This window comes from Dendrobium catenatum, unplaced genomic scaffold, assembly GCF_001605985.2.
Source record: "Dendrobium catenatum unplaced genomic scaffold, ASM160598v2 original_scaffold_254917, whole genome shotgun sequence".
NCBI classification, from domain to species: Eukaryota; Viridiplantae; Streptophyta; class Magnoliopsida; order Asparagales; family Orchidaceae; genus Dendrobium; species Dendrobium catenatum.
The window spans coordinates 1,427,837-1,447,557 of NW_021573316.1; the positions used below are offsets into that span (position 1 = coordinate 1,427,837).

Below are 19,721 nucleotides of genomic sequence, written 5' to 3' on the forward strand. Positions count from 1 at the left end.
TTAAAAAAAATTTATAGTAAAAATTTGCTTTAAAAAAAATAGTAAGAAAGCTATCACAAATGAAATCTTAATTTAAAAAAAATGACAAAATTTGGGCCATAATATTCTAAGCAAAAGTTTAATTAAATTTCAAATTTTTAATTAAAATAAATTCAAAAAATTTTAAATCTATTTTGATCCATTTCTTATAATAAAAACACTCAATTTTTTAAATAAAAAATAATAAATTTTAAAAACATGTAAAATATTATGAGAAATTTTTTATTACCTGTTGGAAAATAGAAATAAGATTTAAAAATAATTTTATTTCTGCTTATTTTAAATATAACTATAACAACAACATCAAATTTTTATTCCACTATATTTGTTCAACTACATAAATCCCTCTTCTTTCTTGTATCCTACAACAACAACATGACCCCTTTGTCCCACTATGTGGGGTCGGCTACATGCATCATTTTTCTCCATTGTGTCCTGTTAAAAGTCAAATTCTCGTTTAAATCTAATAAAGAAAGATAGTTTCTAATATTTTCTAACCATTAGGTTTCCTCTACATTTCTTAGCATAAGTTAAATCTAATACATCTACTTTTCTAACTGTGTCATCGGAAGCCCGTCATTTTATGTGACCAAACCATCTAAGGCGACTCTCCCTAAACTTATCTTCCACTAGAGGTAGTCCAACTTTTTCACATATATGCTCATTTCGTATCATGTCTCTAAGGGTAAAGCCACTCATTCACATGAGCATCCTCATCTCTGCAACACTTAACTTAGTATCATGCTTCTCTTTTAATGGCCAACATTCGGCGCCATAAAGCATTACAGGTCTCACCACCATCTTATAAAATTTTTCTCTAAGTTTGAGAGGGACATTTCTATCACACAACAAGCCTGATGCATTCCTCCACTTCAACCATCATACTTGAATTCTGCTGATAATATCTTATTAAGAGTAAAATTCTCATTTAAATATAATAAAAAAAAAACCCTTTCTAATGCTTTCTAACCAAATATTTTTAGGTCTATTTCTATCTTTCTTAACACAGGCGAATCTAACACATCCATTATGTTAAATCAAGTCATCAAAAGGCATCTAGTCTTGATCCCAATACGTGGGATCAACTACATGAATCATTTTCTCTATTGGATCCAATTCTACTAATTTTAAATATAAAAACAAAACCATTATTTTTATATCCATATACATTGCATATAATTATCTTCATAAAAAAATTTACTTTACACTCAAAATCATTATAAATATCTTCCTAATATTTCATAAACTCTAAACCAAAAATAAATTAAGGCTTCATTTAGGATGGTGTTCTTACTGTTTCTTAAAGTAATTTTTTAAGAATCAGTTATAAAGTCATCTCAAACAAAATCTAAGATGAGAAGCTTTCTATTAATAAAAAAGAATAACCTTAAGTGGTGGAGTTCTTACAGAAAACAATACGAGAAAAAGGGAGAAGGAAACACCTACTTTGAGTTGAAAGAAGCCTGTGATTGCAACCTGTGCTGCTATTATCAACTCCTCAACCCTGCACAAATTTGCATTGGAGAAAACCTACAGAAACCACACTTCATCTCATAAGTATAGTAAGAAGACAACATGGTTTGCATTGGAATTGCTAGAGAAATGAGAGAATGAATAGTAAGGTGCATCTTTGCTTGAAAAGGAAAATTAATTAAGAGTTCTAATGTATGATTGCTATGTTTGAAAATATTCATTTTCTTTTGCATTTTTCCATTACCAATTATATTTTAAAAGTTATTTGTTTTGGGAAAACATATATTACAAGTATGAAATAAGAATCAAAATGATCATCGACTCTTTTTAAATAGGAGCCTAAATATGATCACAATCACACGAAAGTACTAATTTGATTCATATTTAAAGAGTCAATGAACCATATTATTATTTTTATGTAATTGACGACTATTTTGATCCTTACAGAAAAAAATAAGCGGAACAATTTGATCTTTTTCTCATAGAAGTATAAATGATTCAACTTTAACACCCTATGATTCACTCACCCTATCATATTATTATAGCAAATTATTCAATTGAGAACAAATGATTCATACATGTCAACTAATTCAATTGAGATCGAATGATTCATACACGTCAACTAGAAATAGATCTTTGATGGTATTTATAGACTAGTAACCTATAACATGTTGGAACCTGGCTTAACTCTAGTTTTCCTGTATAATTATTTTTACTAGAGAGATTATTCTATGTGGATATCGGACAGTGAAAACCGTTTGATTGTCTCTGTGAACAGAAAAAGCATAGTATGAACATAAAAAGTGCAGAGAGACAAACCGGACGGTTCTCCCCGTCCCGTGTCTGCACATAATAATTTTTCCTTTTACTGATGTCATATACATTGAGAAAACCTCCCCCTCTTATGACGATCATCATCAAAATTTGGATTGTTTTGTACCAAAAAAACAGAACATTTGTTGCAAAGATACTTAGGGTCTTCTAAAAATGCTTTAAAAGATAGAAATGCCAATGCCAAAATAGCTCATAGCAGCTGTAAGAACAACTAGGCCAGTAAGGTAATAAGAAGACATAAGAAAAATACTTGGGTCAGAATTTATCAGTATGGCAGTTCCATCAAAACTGCAGCTTCCTCCCATCTGTTTCTTCAACTGCCAATAACTATTGAAAGCATATGAAGCATGAGCAATCACATTATCAGGAAAATAACACATCCCATTAGGCTTAATCTCTTCACAGTCAACCCCGCCCTCTCCACAGGCATAGTTTATAGCCTCCTGGAGCTTCTCAGCTGGAACCGTCGGCTTTGCAACACACCACAAACCTCCATTGCTCTCTTCCGCCTCCCCTGGCACCGGAGCAGCCACAGGCAAACAGCCCGGCGTTGGAACTCCAACGGCCTCGGGTGGGTTTGTAGGGATTTCATCTGGAGATGAATATGGAGAGAAGGACAATGAACTATCAGGCACAGGAGCGAATTGAGAGGGTGTTAACCCCTTTGGTTTTTGAGGGAAATAGGCCGAGCTGTAAGAATACAGCTTTCTGGTAATGGGTTTCATTGCTGTTAAAACTCTAATGTCTCTAATCCCAGAAAGCCCAAGCCTTTCCAGTGCAGCACGGTGAGAAGAGTACAAAAACAAAGGGGATAAATAGGGAGATGAGTCGATAATATAAGGCAGATTATTCTTCTTAAGAAACCCTAGAAGATGTATAAGAGTGATCCGGTTGTCAACGCCTCGAAACCTGTGGTAGAAATTGAGGGGATCCAAGCAATCGGAGGAGAACGCCGTAGAGACCTTGATCTCTTCCTGAAGACCCCATCTTGTTAGAGAATGGTACAGGTTTTTCATAGAAGGAAGGATCAAGCTCCGCTCATGCTCATGACCTGGGCTGCAGAGAATGTTTCTACCGAGCAGAATTACAGTGATGTTTGTCGATGGGAAATGAGCCAAAACATGGCTCTTTAGCCAGTTCTCTGCGGCTAAAATAGTGGAAGATATTATAGGAATGTCAGTATCGTTAACAGAAACTCCAATGGAAGAAGATTGGTCAGGATTATGGAAGTGGAAATGTAAAGCATGAACCTTTTCTTCTTGACCTGCAGCTAAAACAGGGAAAAGAGAGAGAGCTTATACACATGTAAACATGTACAGGAGGAAGTGACGAAGGGGGAGGAAGAAAGTGTTGCATGGAAATTTTTGGCTGATTTGTAATACCTGTAAGACCAACTGGATATAGAAAAAAGAGGAAGAAGATGAGCTCTACAACACCCATCTTCAACTTTTGTAGGAGAAAGCAAGAATCGGAAAGGCGAAGGCTTGTAACTTGGTCGAAAACTCTGCTTAAACCCTTCATAGCGTGGAAGACGAGGGGAGGTTTTTAGCGTGAAAAAAAAAATTCTTTGGGAAAAGATCAATTGCATTATTTTTACGAATCTTGATGACCAATGAACGGCGATTCAACGTTCTTCGCTGCTGAGAAATTTCCGTTGGAGTTTGCCTGCAAAATTGAAAGAGAAAACGAGGAATTGCGCGGGAAATGAAGAGACTGGCTAAAGAGGAATTAAATATAATATTTTTAAATAATTTAATTTAATATAAAATAAATATTAAATTAATTTAAATATCATATAATTTATTTAATTATATAATTCCAAAATTTTAATAGTATTATATACTAAATATAAATAATCAATTAATTTTGATACATTACACGAAAATCCATTCGTATAACTGCAGATTTTATCACAATATTTTTAATAAAAAAATTTTAAGAAAGCCTTTATGGCCATCTAAAGTCTAAACTCTATTTTTAACCTATTTTATAGTAAAAATGAATGTTTTTTTTTTTTTTTTGGGAAATTAAAAATGAATGTTTATATGTGAAGATTGGAATGACATCAAAGTTGCATGATGTAAGTCCAAATGGCCACTAAAAAATGTCTTAATCAAGCATGTATTTTAAGGCATAGTTAAGTTGGGAATTTTTGAAATTAAATGCAGGATCATCTGAACTCCAATTTTAGCAGATTTATAATCAAATCGACTTGCTCGACGAGACAAATCCAACGAGCCAAATATCGTTTAATTTTGACATCATTATGACACATTCATGCTTGATGAACGCTCTATAATCAAGGAAATTAGTATTAGTTGTATGATGAAGCACTTCAAATTAGCTATTAATCTTCTCCATATTTACGGGACATGTCATTCTTAAAAATCTATAAATAAGCACATGTTCTCTTCATGAAGGGACTATTATTTGCTAGAGATTGGAGAGAGATAGCTTTGAGCTTCAAGGATCCTACAGTTCTACCCAAGCACCGTCGTTGGTGAACTTCCAAAGACCACCGTCGGACCTTTGCATGGTCGTCGATCATCGTCGGATTACGATCCTACTGACCAAATAAACAAACAACGCTCACTTAAAAATGACTCTCATATCACTAGATTTTTACACCTCCCACTATATAATGTACTATATATGATGTATATTAACTACATTAAGCCAATACCTCCCCCCTAATGTAGGGTCTCATTCGTAATGAATAATAAAAATTAATATAATCATTTTAACTAGGTCAAATCCCATGATTTTTTCACTTTTCAGAGTTTTCACGTAAAAATTTAGTTGTCTCTTATAACTCTTGCACGCATCTCTCTTGTTTATTTGTGTATCAGATCTTCATATAAAGCTTGGACACTAAACTCCATATCTTTTCACCACCATGCATGTTTCAGGACATATTAGATAGTAAGATGTTAGTTTGTTTTAGTTAGGTATGATAGTTTAGTTTGAATGTATTTTCTTGAATTAATAATGTATATCTACTTAAAAAGTTTGAAATTAATTAGTTGATTATCAATAACTATAATAATTTTGATTCAAATTGTTTTAAGACCGATCAAATAAGTTTTCATGAATTCACTGATAATAAATTCAGAACATGCATTTTGTAAAAGCATATTAGGTATATTAGGTATTATGACAAAACTTAATTATGCTAGCATTACATGATAAACACAACCATTGCTATGTTGATGTTAGTGTATGATGGTCAACTCATTATTGATAATCAATTTTATCCCACATATTACGGAGGGCGTAATCATCCTCTTAATGTTTCAATTAACATCTCATTGGAGCAGTTGAAATTGGAAGTGTTTAGAGTCCTTACATATGATGCAACATTCTTTAAAGTAAACTTTATTAGTCGCCTCTCAATAGTTAATGGTGTGGTTGCATAACTTCTTATTGATGATGGGGTATGCTCAATTGTTATTCAGTATGTTAATACGTAATTTGTGATAATTTATTTTGAAACTGAGAGTTATGGCACTACAATGTCGAAGATTAGTGTACTGACAACCACTCCGATTGAGTTGTACGTGTAATTCATTAAACAATGTTAAAATGCTAATTTGTAGTCCAACTGTGCTTGTAGACGATCTTTTTAGTACCCTATAAGTTTAACCATATTAGCATATTATTATTAATTTATAACTTTGACAGTAGTGAATAAGTGTAACGATTTTATTGTGAATGTACTAATATTATATCTCTGAGTGGACATATTGTTTCTGGTGCTATTGGGCCCTCATCACAGTATTCACCCATTAATGACCCCCGACGAGAAGATTTGTTAGAGAATCTAAATTTAGTCAATGAAGGGTATGAAACTATGAGCAGTGAGTCAACTAATGTGTTGTCTAATTTGGGTGACATAAACAAAGAAGAGTTCCACGAGGTGCATACTTTATTGCATAATTATCATGAAGAAACTAATGACACGATAGATCTAATAGTTAACACAAATGACTTTGCTAGGACATGCCAAAATGCCAAATAATGGAACATAAGTCTTGTCTTTGATGGTGCTATATATAGTGATACTGTCGCGCATGAATAGAATTCCCAATGAAATTATGGACATTATGTATTTTGCAACGAAAAGATAGTTGCAATTCATTCTCTATAGTTGGTCAATCATGAACAATGTTGAGTTTGAAGTCATTTTGTCAAATAGAATGAAATATACATTATGTTGTTGCATTAAAAATCTATGAATAGAGCGTGCAAGTGGTGTCTGCATGCTAGTTCATATAAGCGCTTAGGTGGCACATGAAAGGTATCATCTGCTAGGTATGATCACACTTGCACCAATGGCATTCTTCTTGCGGACATCGACAGCGTAATTCAAGATTCACAAGTTATTTCAGTCAACAAGTTGTGCGACAGCAGATTGATATAAAAGCCTATGAAATAATAAGGGGGGGGGGGGGGGGGGGGGGGGGGTTGAGTCGAAATTAACATATTTAAAAGTTTTTTTTAGGAGTTTGGTCATTGCATCACCGGTTAGGAATACTACCGACTAGTCCTAAGCCTTGATGGTACATTCTTACTTGAAAATTATTGTGGTACTTTGCTCACTGTTGTTGGGATCGATGTGAATAACGGTCTATTTCCTTTTGCTTTTGCTATAGTTGAGTCAAAGTCCAGTGCATCTTGGACATTGTTTCTCCAATACTTATTTGATCTACTCCTAAATGTAGCTTCAAGAGAAAAACTATGCATTATATAAGCTAAGCATCTTGGTTTTATTCGTGGATGTAGGGATATATTCCCCATGGCGACACACCATGCATATTTAAGATATGTACACAAGAGCATCAATAAGACAATAAGGGGTATAGGGGTTCCAATAGGAAATATGTATATGGTTAAACTTGATGGTTAACTCCAAATTTAGGTATAACTAAAATAAATTATTTTAGATTTTCTCAATTGTAGGAGGATATCCATAATAATTAAATACTGCAGATCATATGGGAGCCATACACATAGGCCATTTTTACTCGTTCAACACTCATATGCCTAGAAGGTATGTACATTTGGATGTCTCAGAAATCATTGATCTGTTAGAAAAGAGTAGAATGACACATTCCTAACAGGGTTATTCGCCAATTCGTACACTTTCCCATAATGAACGTATTGCCAATGGAACATACTTCTGTTAGGATGGATGAGCGAGGAAAAGGACGTTGATTGGTTGCTCTATCATGAGCAATATGTCACTATATGGGAGGGTAGAAGTGAATTAGTGATGCATGTCCAAAGTTTATTATTTTTTAAAAAATAAAATTTATTATTTAGAACATTTATGTGACACATTTTTATTATTTATTTATTTATTTATTTATTCTTTTTAATTGAAAATCAACACGTGCCCCATTTTTCGTATTTATTTTTTTTTTCGGGAAATACTTTCGGGAAAATTTTTCGCCTCTTGCTTTTCCCTGAAGGCTGCTTCATTCCGACCAAGCAAGAGAGTGGGAGCCATGTCCGCGCCGCAGCAGAGATCCCGCGGGCCGAAGGGCTCTTTCCGTCCCCACGCAAGATATGTTCCGAAAACAGATATCGCCTCGTCGGCCCCCGCCAACGCCGCGGTCGCTGCCACCAGCTCTCAGTCTGCATCCAACGATAGGAAGCCCGCCCCGCCTCTCACCACATCACTGAGGTCGACTGCCACGGCGAAGCCTTCAACAGAAAATAAAGTCGATGGAAGAATCGTAGGAAGCAGTTTCGTGAGATACTTGCCCCAGGACGAGGCGGTGGCTTCAGGCCTTGGGGCTGATGCTGGCGGATTGGATGCTGTGGAGTCGCAGGCAGTTGTTGATTTTCTCAACGACGAACTATGCCGTCTCCTCAAGATGAAACCTAGGGATTTTTGGAAAGACGGTAAAATCTCATTTCCCTGTATAACCCTAACGTGCTTTAACTTAGAATTCATGTAACATGAAATGTGCTAAATCCATCATTTCGTTGGGTGCAATTAGAAATGAAGATTGAGTTTAACCAATACAAATCCAATCAAAATCCTCTTAAATGTGACGATTTAATTGTCATACACAAATTGAATGAAACTATATCTTCACTTTCTAGAACATATTTTCTATTTACAAGCTACTACGTGGGTCCTTAGAATCATCTAAATAGGTAAATTCACCCCTGTGCATCCATGCTTTTGTTGATGCGAGTTTTTTCCTCCTTTTTCTATCCTCAAATTTTCAGTGGCGAAGAACGAATCGCTGCATCAGTTTCTAGATAGTTATTTGCAGTTCAGGAGTAGATGGTATGATTTCCCGCATCGTGGCTCCAGGGGAATGGTCGCAGGCGTCATTGTTGGAGAAGCTGATTTATGCCGTCGAGTTTTTTTGGTCCTCTATCGGATGTGAGCCATTGCTTTCCAATCAATAGCTTAATTTTATAATACTCGCATGAGTAATAAAAAAATAATTTCAATGCATGCTATTTCGAGGATTGATTTTTCAATTGTGATGGGGTAATATTTATGTGATTATTTGAAATCCTTTTTATTACAGATCCTCCAATAGAGATCCAGAGGCTCTTGCCATTGATGGCCTCAGCGTAAAAGATCATACTGGTATTCTTTATATGATACATGGTGTTATATACTTTGCGTAGTAGGCATCATTATTGTTATGGGATTGAATTATGTGATGGAAGCTGTTAAGTTAGTATAATTGTATTTTTATGTCATGTACAGCCCTTTTACAGGAAAAGAAACTGTTGGACCTACCAAAATTATTGGATATATGTGCCATCTATGGACATGAAAATGGGGAGCTCATTAAGTCATTGGTACGATCCTGTTAATATATCCTGTAGGCTACATGAGTTTATTGTCATTGCCAGTCAATTTACATCCACTATGAGCTTACATTCAAGTATGTCATTGGAATAATATTGTTTTATAGGGGTGTGTTTGCGTGTCTGTTTTTTTGTGTGGGTGTGTGTGTGTGGGGGTGGGAGGGGTGGTTGGGGGGCGTTTTTTCAGCTATTGTGATCTTGGGAGTTGAAGGTTTTCTGGGAACCGGATCTTTTAATTACATCAATTGACAAGCACATTATCAGCTTTTTTTTTCCTTTACCATTCTCCCCGTTTTATTACAAGGTATTGGGCTATAAATAATATTTTAGAAGTTACACTCGAATACTTTTTTTTTTACTTGGAAAGGAAAATCCACTTGCACTACAGGAGAATGTTTACAACAAAGCAAAGAAAAGTAGTAGTTATGGACATATATCTTAGGAACATAAATAAAATGATAAAATGACCTTATTTTCATAGGAAGATGTTGGAACTTGAAAGATGAGAAAATTTAATCTTTCAGAAAAAGCTATTAATAAAAGAAAATTGAAATTCTATTGTTGTGTGATACACCAGGGGGCCCACCTTGTGGGGTCGAGGGGAAGATATTTAAAAGGTTCCTAATTAAGGGTAGTTTATGAAGATTACTAATTAAGGGAGACTTGTTTAGGAACATTTCCTAATTATGTTTATATTTTTTAGGAATATTTCCTAAATCATGTTTACTTGATGGACTTTTATATTGTCTTAGTTGTGGTACAACTTGAACATTTTCCATGTAACACATATAAGAAACTGTATTAAAGAGATGTTGGTCCTCACCCATCATTATAAAACTGACACCTTATGTGTGCTAACTATGATTGCCACCTAACATGCATATAAGTTATATTTGAAAATTTGAAGATACTCTCGAACTCCTTTCCTTTTAACTAAAATTCTCTCAAGAGGTGTATTTGCACTTGCTTCAATGACATCCATACCAGTATTACCTTATATGACTTCACTTTTTCGAATCAATTCATTATAAATGGAATTATAATCAACCATTTTGTTTACTAGTGTCTCTTCATTTGATAATGTGGGTACCCTCTTGAGGATGATTATTGTGATGAGCATTAGCACTTGTCTTCTAATCTTATCCACAAGTACTGTCAGCTTCACTCTCAAGAGGAGAGTTCTCATCACCCCATGTGAGTTAGTGCAAATTAACTACTGTATGTTACACCGTAACTCATATATTATATTTGTAGGACTCAACTATTACTACGTTGATCAAGATGATTCTGGATAGAATTTATTTTTTGCTTTTATGTGTTTGGATCTATTTTATTTTATTCAAGAAGTTATTGGACATTACATTTGCATTTGGCCCAAGGTACTATTTAGGCATTCAACTCCAAATTATCTTTTATAAATAAGCCTCTCAGGGAATGAAATGGGAATCCTTGGATTAATGAAATGAAAGCTCTCAATTGCATGGTTGTATATTCTTTCCCCAACCCTAGTTGAGATTGTTTACTTTAATTTTTAATATATCTTTTTAAGAAGTTGAGGGACCAAATTGGTCCCTCAAAGAGTTGGGAACTATTTTGATCCCTTACAAAGAATCGATGGATCATTTTGGTCCTTTTCTCTTATATAATATTATCAAAGTTGGATTTTCTTTCAATCAGGGTGAAATAAATGCTGTTTTTTCCATCTCTTGTTTAAATTGAAATAGACTTGCAAGCCTAAGAATAAATGGATATTCATAACATTGAGTTTGGAAACATATGCATATTTTTGGTTTTGAAATCTAGCCACCATATTCAATTGTAACATACTAGCACAGTCAAACTTAGCATATCTGGAAGAGCAAATGCTTGGGAAGTAGACTACTGGTTTGAGAGGGATTATGGTAGGTAAAGTTGTCATGACTGTGAGATATCATCGCATTGATTAGCAGAGATGCTAATGGCTGGATAAGGGGGAAAAAACATTAAATTGTCAATGGAGCGTAGAAGGGAAAAAGTGGGGACAATGTGAGAGTGGGATAGAGAGGAAAAAGGCTATGTGATAATTGATAAAGCACCTGCTAAGTATTTCTACTTGTAACTACTCAATCTGTATAATCAGACTTACACTATATATTAGAGGCTGTCTTAATCCTCCTCTGCTCATTCTTGTTTAGTGCTACTTGTATGTTAACTCTAAATTATGTTAGTATTTTCGCATAACTTTTAACTATATTATTTATAGCGGTATAGCCTACCTCTTTTTCTTTCTATTTTATCAAATTAGTTCTATTTATCCCATGTGCTGGCAATTTCTTTGCCATCAAAAGTTAGGTTATTATACAATATATATATAATTATATATCATAATATTTTATTTTTATGCTGACATTCTTTATGCTTTTGAGCTTTGCTGCAGGTTACAAATGCCATAAAAGTTCAGCCGCAATTTGTACACAACCTAGGGGGCGTGGTATCCCATTTTCTAAACATAGTTCATACAATGTATGAGCGCTGCAACACATCACTAGAGGTACTCTATTGTAGAAAATCTTGACTCATTTATCATCAAAATATTTAAACTACTTGCTCAGTGATGGGTTAAGGCTAATGATGATGGTTATTTGGACTGCATATTTATATTGCAAATGTTGTATTTTTTGGCTTTTTTATGCAAAATTATTGTTTTAGCCAAAATAGTAATGCTCGGATAGTTGAAAATCCTTGCAATTTGTTTTCTTTTACTGATGAGCGTGTTATGTTACAATAATGGTTCAAAAAGCCACATTTTACATTAAAAAGCTACGAAAAACATGTTTTAAATTTTTTTGCAAGCATCTAATATGGAAATAGAGCAACAAAATTAAAGAGTGATTGTCTTCAAGACATTGCTAAGAGATTCTATAATTTCAAATCTACTTTTCCTTATTTCTTGTCATTATCTTTGGCCTTTGCTTGTCATTGCTCTCCTTTCTTATATTTTTCCCATATGAATGGTGGTGTCTTCTTGTGCCGACCCTAAGTAGTGGGATAAAGGCTTGTTGTTGTTGTTGCCTCTTTCTAGTGTCATCTTCATTGATTTGTGTTGAATCCCATTGCTTATTTTTGAAGATTGTCATGACCTGCTTATTTTGGTGCTGACAAATTTGTTCAAAACTCAAAACTAAAAAATCACTTGATAATTGCTCAAATTTTCATTTATTTGAGATCAAAATTGATTTGCTTTGATTCAGGTATGACTCACTCGAAATTAATTTGATTTAAATCAAAATCAACTAGATTCATAAAAAAATTGCATAATTATGTGTGCATCTTCACTCATTTATACACATACATATGTCTAGAATAAGTATTCAATATATAGATATATTTATATTTAATACATTTATTCACATTTCTGTTATATATATATTAGTTTTTTTTTGGAAAGAATTAAGTACATAGTATGAATTAAATATTTACTTAAACATAATCCATTTTGAAATTTAAAATTTATTTTTAAATTAAAGGATATGACTGAGATCAACTCTAAAATTGACTTGAAATTGATAATTTTTTACTCGACTCTAAGTTTGTTCGATTAGAAATAAAAATTTTCAGCTTTAAGTTGAGTTTGGCCTGCTCAAACTTGACTGCATGCAACCCTATTTCACTCCTCTTCGCATACTTGGGTCATTCTCCTTTTTACCATCAATGTTTAACCTTAAATCCTATACTTTAGTTCGATCTAGCACCACAACTGCTTAGTTTTCCACAACAAATCAACATTGCCTGCTCTGGTTCCATTTCTTAATATCATCTAAGCATTCCTTCCCCTTTTTCCTTCATTCAATTTACCATGTGGCTCGGCCCAATTTTATGAATCTACCACTCTGCTCAATCTCTATAACTATTCTATTGGCTTTTTTATAAATCTTCTTTAACCCTTTCTCTGATTGTCGATAAACCCAAACTCGAAGGCATCTCACCTACACATTGTCGTTTGCAACATATCATATGGTTTCTCCTCACTTCTTGCACATTTTGGCTCTCTGGTTTGAGATTCTGGATATCTCTTTTTTACACCTCTCTAATTTGCACAGACCTCTTGCTTTTGGAGCTCCGTGGATCTCTCTCTTGATCATGTTAGTCATCATGGTTGACCAAAAACTTTCCTAGGCGACCAACAAGTCTTCTTTATTGATTAGGATTCCCTTTGGTCGAGTATGCACTATCTTGGTTTACCGTGATAGCCTTTGTGGATCATGATTCTCCTTCTAATTGATCAGGAGGCTATCCTAGTCAATCAAGATGCTAAACATGATGGTTCAATGTTAAGATTGTTTTCAAATTAAGCATTGTATGTAGCAATATGTTTGCAGATAATTATTACCTATTATAGTTTAGATTCGGTCAATTAAATAGTTATTATATGTGCGTATTATGTATATGTACATGATATATAAGTTATCAGGGTTTCCTAATAAAAGTGCTGTTTCGTTCTGTGCTGCTCATTGGAGCAAGAAATAAACTATTGCTTTCAGCTTTGTTTTTCATTTTCACATGCGTTTCATCTTCTAAATGCCTTCTTATACGTACAATCCAAATTGTTTTTATTAGACATGGAGTTTGTTGGATTGGTTGCTAATAATTATCTATAAGAAATATTGTCTTATCATTTTTGTATTTACTTCAATGTACATCTTAAATGAAGTTTGTGATAGATTACTTGTGCAAATTCTCAGGCTCATCACATCTTTGTGTGGAGTTGCAATGAAATCTTAAAGCTTATGCTACAAATCTATCATAAGTTTGTTTTATTTTGGCAAGCTTATGCTCTCGTTGATTATAAAATTAACTCAATTGATTTAATTTAAGCTTATGTAAAGTAGACAAATTGTTTTCTTAACAACACATAATAATAAAATTATTAGTCATGCATGCATGCTTAAGTATTCTAATATAATTTAACATCATATTTATATAAATATCATCAGTGTATGTGTGTCAATCAATTACTTTCCACCCCACCCTTCTCCATCCCTCTTATCGATATCATCATCATTATCATCCTTTTTGACCTCTTAATCTCCCCCTATTGTCTATATTATGTTGATACCTCTTTGTGCATCCGACATGTCATGTGCTTGAGTGCTTCACAAGTAATAGATTGGTCTTGAGATTGGCCATCAGAGGCTTTTGAGTGCTAGGGTGCATGGTGCCGCACTGGTCTCTCTGACTTCAACACTATGTAAAACTTCATTGCTCATATGATCATTGCTATCTAATTGATATTACACCAAACCATAGTGGTTTCTACATGTTATGGCATGATAATTAAATATTCACAAATGTGAGGAAACAAACATAGTACTACCAACACCCGATGACCCGAACCACTAATTATTGATCATATAACTATCTAATAGTCATGCGTGCTAATTGTTAGGCAAGATCCTATAAGATAAAATGGGGGAAGATAATACATTGGTTGGATTGAAAAGAGAGTATGGAGGTGTAAATAGGGCCTCCAATGGTGGATGAGGTTTTATGAGTTTTTCTTGGCAATAGGTGCTAATTGTCATGGACGATGAAGGGAGGGAAGCTTGATATGATTTGATCGAGTGCAGAGGGGACAATTGATGTTTGTCTTGAATGTGAGGACATGGAATAGAGGCATCAATAAGACAATTGTAGAGAGAAATGGTAATTCATTAATGTTTAAGGAAAGAGATTGGAAGGTCTATGTTTGATTAAAGTAATGAGGTTGATAGTGAGGGATGATGGATGTGCTTTTGAATAAGAGGGCGGCATAAAATTGAGATATTCAATAGATTTTGATGATCAAGAGCATTAATATGCTACAGTTCTTCTAGTTTTTATAATGAGAAAGTTTTAGGAGTAGAACAAAATAGAAGATATAGCATTTTTTTAATTATTTTTTAGGGAGGTGAGAGCGGGGGAGGGGGTGGGTGAATTGTGGTTCAAGGGAGGAAAGAAGAAGGGAGAGATATTGAGTTCAATAGGTGAAGAATCATGATAACTTTGTGATAAATAGGTAACCGTCGCCAGAGTTTTCTTCCTTTTTTGGAGTGGTGGGGAATTGTTTTGTAGAGAAAGATGAGATACTGAGCTTCATATATAAAAATCATGATATTTTTTTACATGTCTATGCAAATCAGCACAAGTGTTTATATAGTAAATTATTGAGAAAAGCCCAATATTGTCCCCCAACTACTTGTATGTGGTTAAGAATGTCATATTTTCTAATTTATTCCCTCAATTATACAAAATTATTTCTAAATGATCTCTCATGGACTAAATTGGGATCAATTTTATATATACAATTTTTTCAATTTCTACCTGAGTGATCAACTAGCAATTTTATGTACTCGATAGGCTTAATTAGAGAAATATGATATTTTGGGTTTAAATTTGTCACATACAAATAGTCGTGGGACTATTTTGGTCTTTACTTGTAAATTTTTTATAAATTGGCTATTTGTATAAAACTCTTTGTTGTTTGATCTTTTTGAAAAAAATGCAACTATTTTAGAGCTTAATTAAGAAGAATAATAATTTAGTCTATTTTCAAATAACCATCAACCCTATAAAATTCTGGGACATGTCCAAGTTTTTAAAAACCCTTTTTTTACTACTGTTGTTTGTTATGCAATTTTTGATGTTTATACAAATTTGGGTTTCATAACGTATATGCCAGGGTATCAAGAGACCCGGCATACATGCCAACAATTCAAGAAATCATGATATCTATGCTAGGGTTGGTTGTCCTTGTTTGAAAATATGGTAACTATTATCTTTATTTTTGAATGTTCTAAAATTATTGCTGTTGTACACTAAAAGATCAAAACTATGGGGAGTTTTCTTCAAATAACACTATAAATTTCAGTTTCTTTTGATGGAAGTCCATCTCAAATCTATTTAGTCAAAAAGTTATAACTTTTATTATTAATTATATATGTCATAATTTATATCATTTGTGGGCGCAACTAATTCATCATAAGATAACTTTATTATTTTCCTAGATAAAACAGTACTGACCGGTTAGAAACAAAAATACACTGGAACATTGTTCTGTGTTACAGATCATAAAATTAACAAAAAAACTATTTTTGCATAAAATACCATTTATGGGTATTAGTTTTTCTTTGCTCTTGATCATATTGGTTTATAATTAGATATTTTATTAATTAATATTATAATATTATAATAATCCTACATTATCAAAAGTTATTATTATTAAATTCACAAATCTATTGCAACACTCTCGATAAATTTAACTTTGTGATGCATTACTTCTGCCTTTAACTCATCCCATAATTTTTTTTTCTTCTGGTAATTACAATTCGTGTGGTCTGTTTTCTTCTTGTAGCATTAGTTGGGAATCTAGTTTAGTGAGATTACTTAAACAATTTTCTTTTGGAGATGTAAGTTATTAAGTTTTTTTTTTTTCAACTTGTAATGGATTTTGTAACTTTAGCCTCATTACATGCAGGTGCTGGCTTCCTGTGGAAGCGATGGAGGCCGCGGGTTCATGCAACTATCCAATGATTTTTTGGAGGCAAGTGATTTCTAAAAAGGCAAGTTCTTGTTTTGTAGTTATGTTACTTCTTACTTGTGATCCTATATTATGTTAGGTAATGGATTTCATAAATGATGCCATCATGACGTTTGATGCATTTGCTGATGCATATAGGCCAGCAGCCTTGCATTTCTCTGTTTCGTTTGAAACAAGGTAGATTAAGTTATCGAACTATCTGTAAATTTTCTATTCCACTGGATTTTGACAAAGATAAGCTTCAATTATAGCTGTAAGCCTGAAAGACTTTGAAAATTGTGCTGTGCAGTTATGGACATGAAGAGCTACTCAACACCCTTGCTAGGTTGCATGATTCATTGATCCCATCCATGCTACGTGGATTTTCACTTTTTTCCAATACCAGAGAAGTTGATGGACAAAAAGTTTCTGGTGGAGGAATTCCTGATATTTTTCTTAGCCTTAAAATGTTGTCAACAAGGATAGTCAAGTTTGGTTGGAAGTTGCTGGACTTCTGTTATTTGCATGGTGAGCATACTGATGACAATCTTCTTCAGAGTACTTCAAAAGTGTTTCCGGCTAGTGTTGAGGATCCTTCTATAAGGGGCGACATTTTAGTTCAAACCTTGAAAGAGATAAATGGAGAGGCCCAAAATCATCTTGAGTATCATGACCTTGGAACTTTTACTGAAAACATTGAAAAGAACTACAAAATATTCAGCCAAATCGACAGTCTTTGTAGTCAAGGTACAAGTTAGTCCATTATCTTAGATGGATTTTGTTTCTTATTATTGCTTCTATTATTATTTTCATTGATTTGAGTGCAGTTGTATACTTGCTACTTTTTTTTTCTTTAATCCCTGAGCTCGCACATTCTCAAACACTTGAAGAAATTAAGAAAATGTTAGAAGTAATAAATGAAAATGAAAATAAACTGCAACTAAGGAAACAAAGTAATCTGATCTGCATTAATGGAGAGACAACGGTCCTTTTGTAAGTCATCTTTTACTGAGAAATTGACTCTCCTTGTGGAAACACTCAATATGGGAGGGGCTGTAAGGGAAGTTGATAGCTAGAGTAAGGGAAAGTGTCAGTTGACATAGGTTTCGGTTGGGACTGTTTTCTTACTGTTTTTTAAAGCAGTTTTATAGTACAAATATTAAAAATTTTATATAAAAAACTGCTTTAAAAAGCAATAAGAAAGCTGTCCCAAACGAAACCATAATCCATTTCTTTATTGTTATGTGCATGGATTATGCCTAATGATTTTCATATTGATTTATCCTCCCCCCTTTTATTTTCAGGATGGATTTCATTGGATGAACAACAGCTGCAATACTTGTCACGAATTCTGAATCCATCATCTTCTTTTAGATCTTCTGCAAGTGCACCGGTGGTGCCAATCACTTCTCATGTTAACCAGGTGCAAGTGGATGAAGATGCAGTACTTTTAGATTCAAAAATCAGCCAAATAAAAGATTTATTTCCAGACTATGGGAGAGGATTCCTTAAGGCTTGCCTTGAAATCTATAACCATGACACAGAAGAGGTGATTCAAAGGATTTTAGAAGGAACGCTCCATGAAGATCTGTCATCTCTTGATACTTCGGTGGAGCAGATTCCACAATCTAATCAGATTTCACAAAATGTGAATGATAAAGGAAAAGCAGTTGTGGTAGATCAGTCTTCATCGCAAAAGAATCCAATTTCTGCTCAGCTTGATCTCAAAAGAGAAGTTGCAGGTGGCTCTTCAACTTTTCAGTCTTCTTTTGGTCGATTCACCAGGAAGTCAAAGAGTGATACGCTTGATTCTGAAGTCTTGGACTCAAGTTCTTCAGGCGATGCGGTACGATCAGCCATTCTAGCGGCGGAGTTCGAGTATGAAGATGAATATGATGATTCTTTTGATGATTTGGGTTTGAGTGTAGTGGAATCTGGTTTTGTGGATGCAGAAAATTTAAGCGATAGGATTAATTCATCGTCAGGGAAATCAACAGAAACTGATCAAAGTTCTAGTTCAAGATGGAATTCACAGAAGAAGCCATTGTTTTATGTCAAGGATGGAAAAAACTACAGCTACAAGGTCTCTGGTTCTGTGGGTGTAGCGAGTGCTAAAGATGCAGCTATATGGAATCAATCGCAGAAAGAGCTCATACATGGCCTTGGTCGTGGAGGAAATCTACCTCTTGGAGCTGTTAAAAAATTGGAAGATTCTGATGAAGAAGATGAACAAGTCTCCGTTCCTGCAGAAAATTCAGGCAGAGGGAGCTCTGGTTTTCGAGGAAGAGGAGGAGGGAGGAGAGGTGGTGGTGGTGGTGGTGGTGGAAATCATTATAGGAAGGACAGAGCAATGAAAAAACATTTTGCAGGGTTGGGTGGCTATTGAATGCTCTCTCTCTTTTCCTCTATATATTTTTCCTATTTCCTGCAAGCTGCAGAAATCTTGCATGCTAATGGAGCGGAAAGCAGATACTTTGGGATGAGCTTATTTGAGTTCTTTCTCATCACAGTTATACAGCATGTAATGAATCTTCCTTTTTTCAGTCATTCAGCTTCAGCAGTGGGGATAAAGCTGCTGCCGTGGGTTATTTTTGTTTTTATTAAATTTTGTTTGAGACAGCTTTCTTAGTGTTTCTTAAAGTAATTTTTAATTTTTAAATTAAAAAGTTGTTTTAAGAAGCAGTAGTAGAGCTATTCCAAACAGAACCTTAATTTTATCGGAATGATATTCTATGGATTACAAAAGGAGATTTTTTTTGCTCATTCTGAATGAATTATTTTATCATCAATATCTGACTCTTTTGCTATTGTTTTACTAAAGGTTATGCAAAAATTACTTTAGAACTGTTATTATAAGAGTAAATTTTTTTGTTTAATTTGATATAATTGTTAGAGATTTTTTCTTTTTAGAAAAAAAAGAGTTTTATTAAATTTATTATATTATAGTAGATCACATTACAAAAAACTTTTTCTTGTCAACGTGCCTAATTTTCTGATAAAT

General features: G+C 33.9%; 2 protein-coding genes across 2 annotated transcripts; one reads left to right on the forward strand and one right to left on the reverse strand.

Moving 5' to 3' along the window:
* Positions 1–2,504: 2,504 nt before the first annotated feature.
* Positions 2,505–3,867, reverse strand: LOC110103506 (glucan endo-1,3-beta-glucosidase 13). Its single transcript, XM_028692679.1, has 2 exons — positions 3,729–3,867; positions 2,505–3,616 (listed from the first exon to the last, which is right to left on the reverse strand). Exons 1-2 carry the CDS (start codon positions 3,865–3,867, stop codon positions 2,505–2,507), a joined length of 1,251 nt encoding a protein of 416 aa, XP_028548512.1.
* A 3,917-nt stretch (positions 3,868–7,784) lies between these two features.
* On the forward strand, positions 7,785–19,483 carry LOC110103552 (activating signal cointegrator 1 complex subunit 2). Its single transcript, XM_020832322.2, has 9 exons — positions 7,785–8,253; positions 8,587–8,746; positions 8,898–8,959; positions 9,083–9,177; positions 11,603–11,716; positions 16,679–16,744; positions 16,821–16,918; positions 17,031–17,467; positions 18,025–19,483. The coding sequence occupies exons 1-9, from the start codon at positions 7,854–7,856 to the stop codon at positions 19,104–19,106; spliced, it is 2,514 nt and encodes an 837-aa protein (XP_020687981.1). The 5' UTR covers positions 7,785–7,853; the 3' UTR covers positions 19,107–19,483.
* Positions 19,484–19,721: the final 238 nt, after the last annotated feature.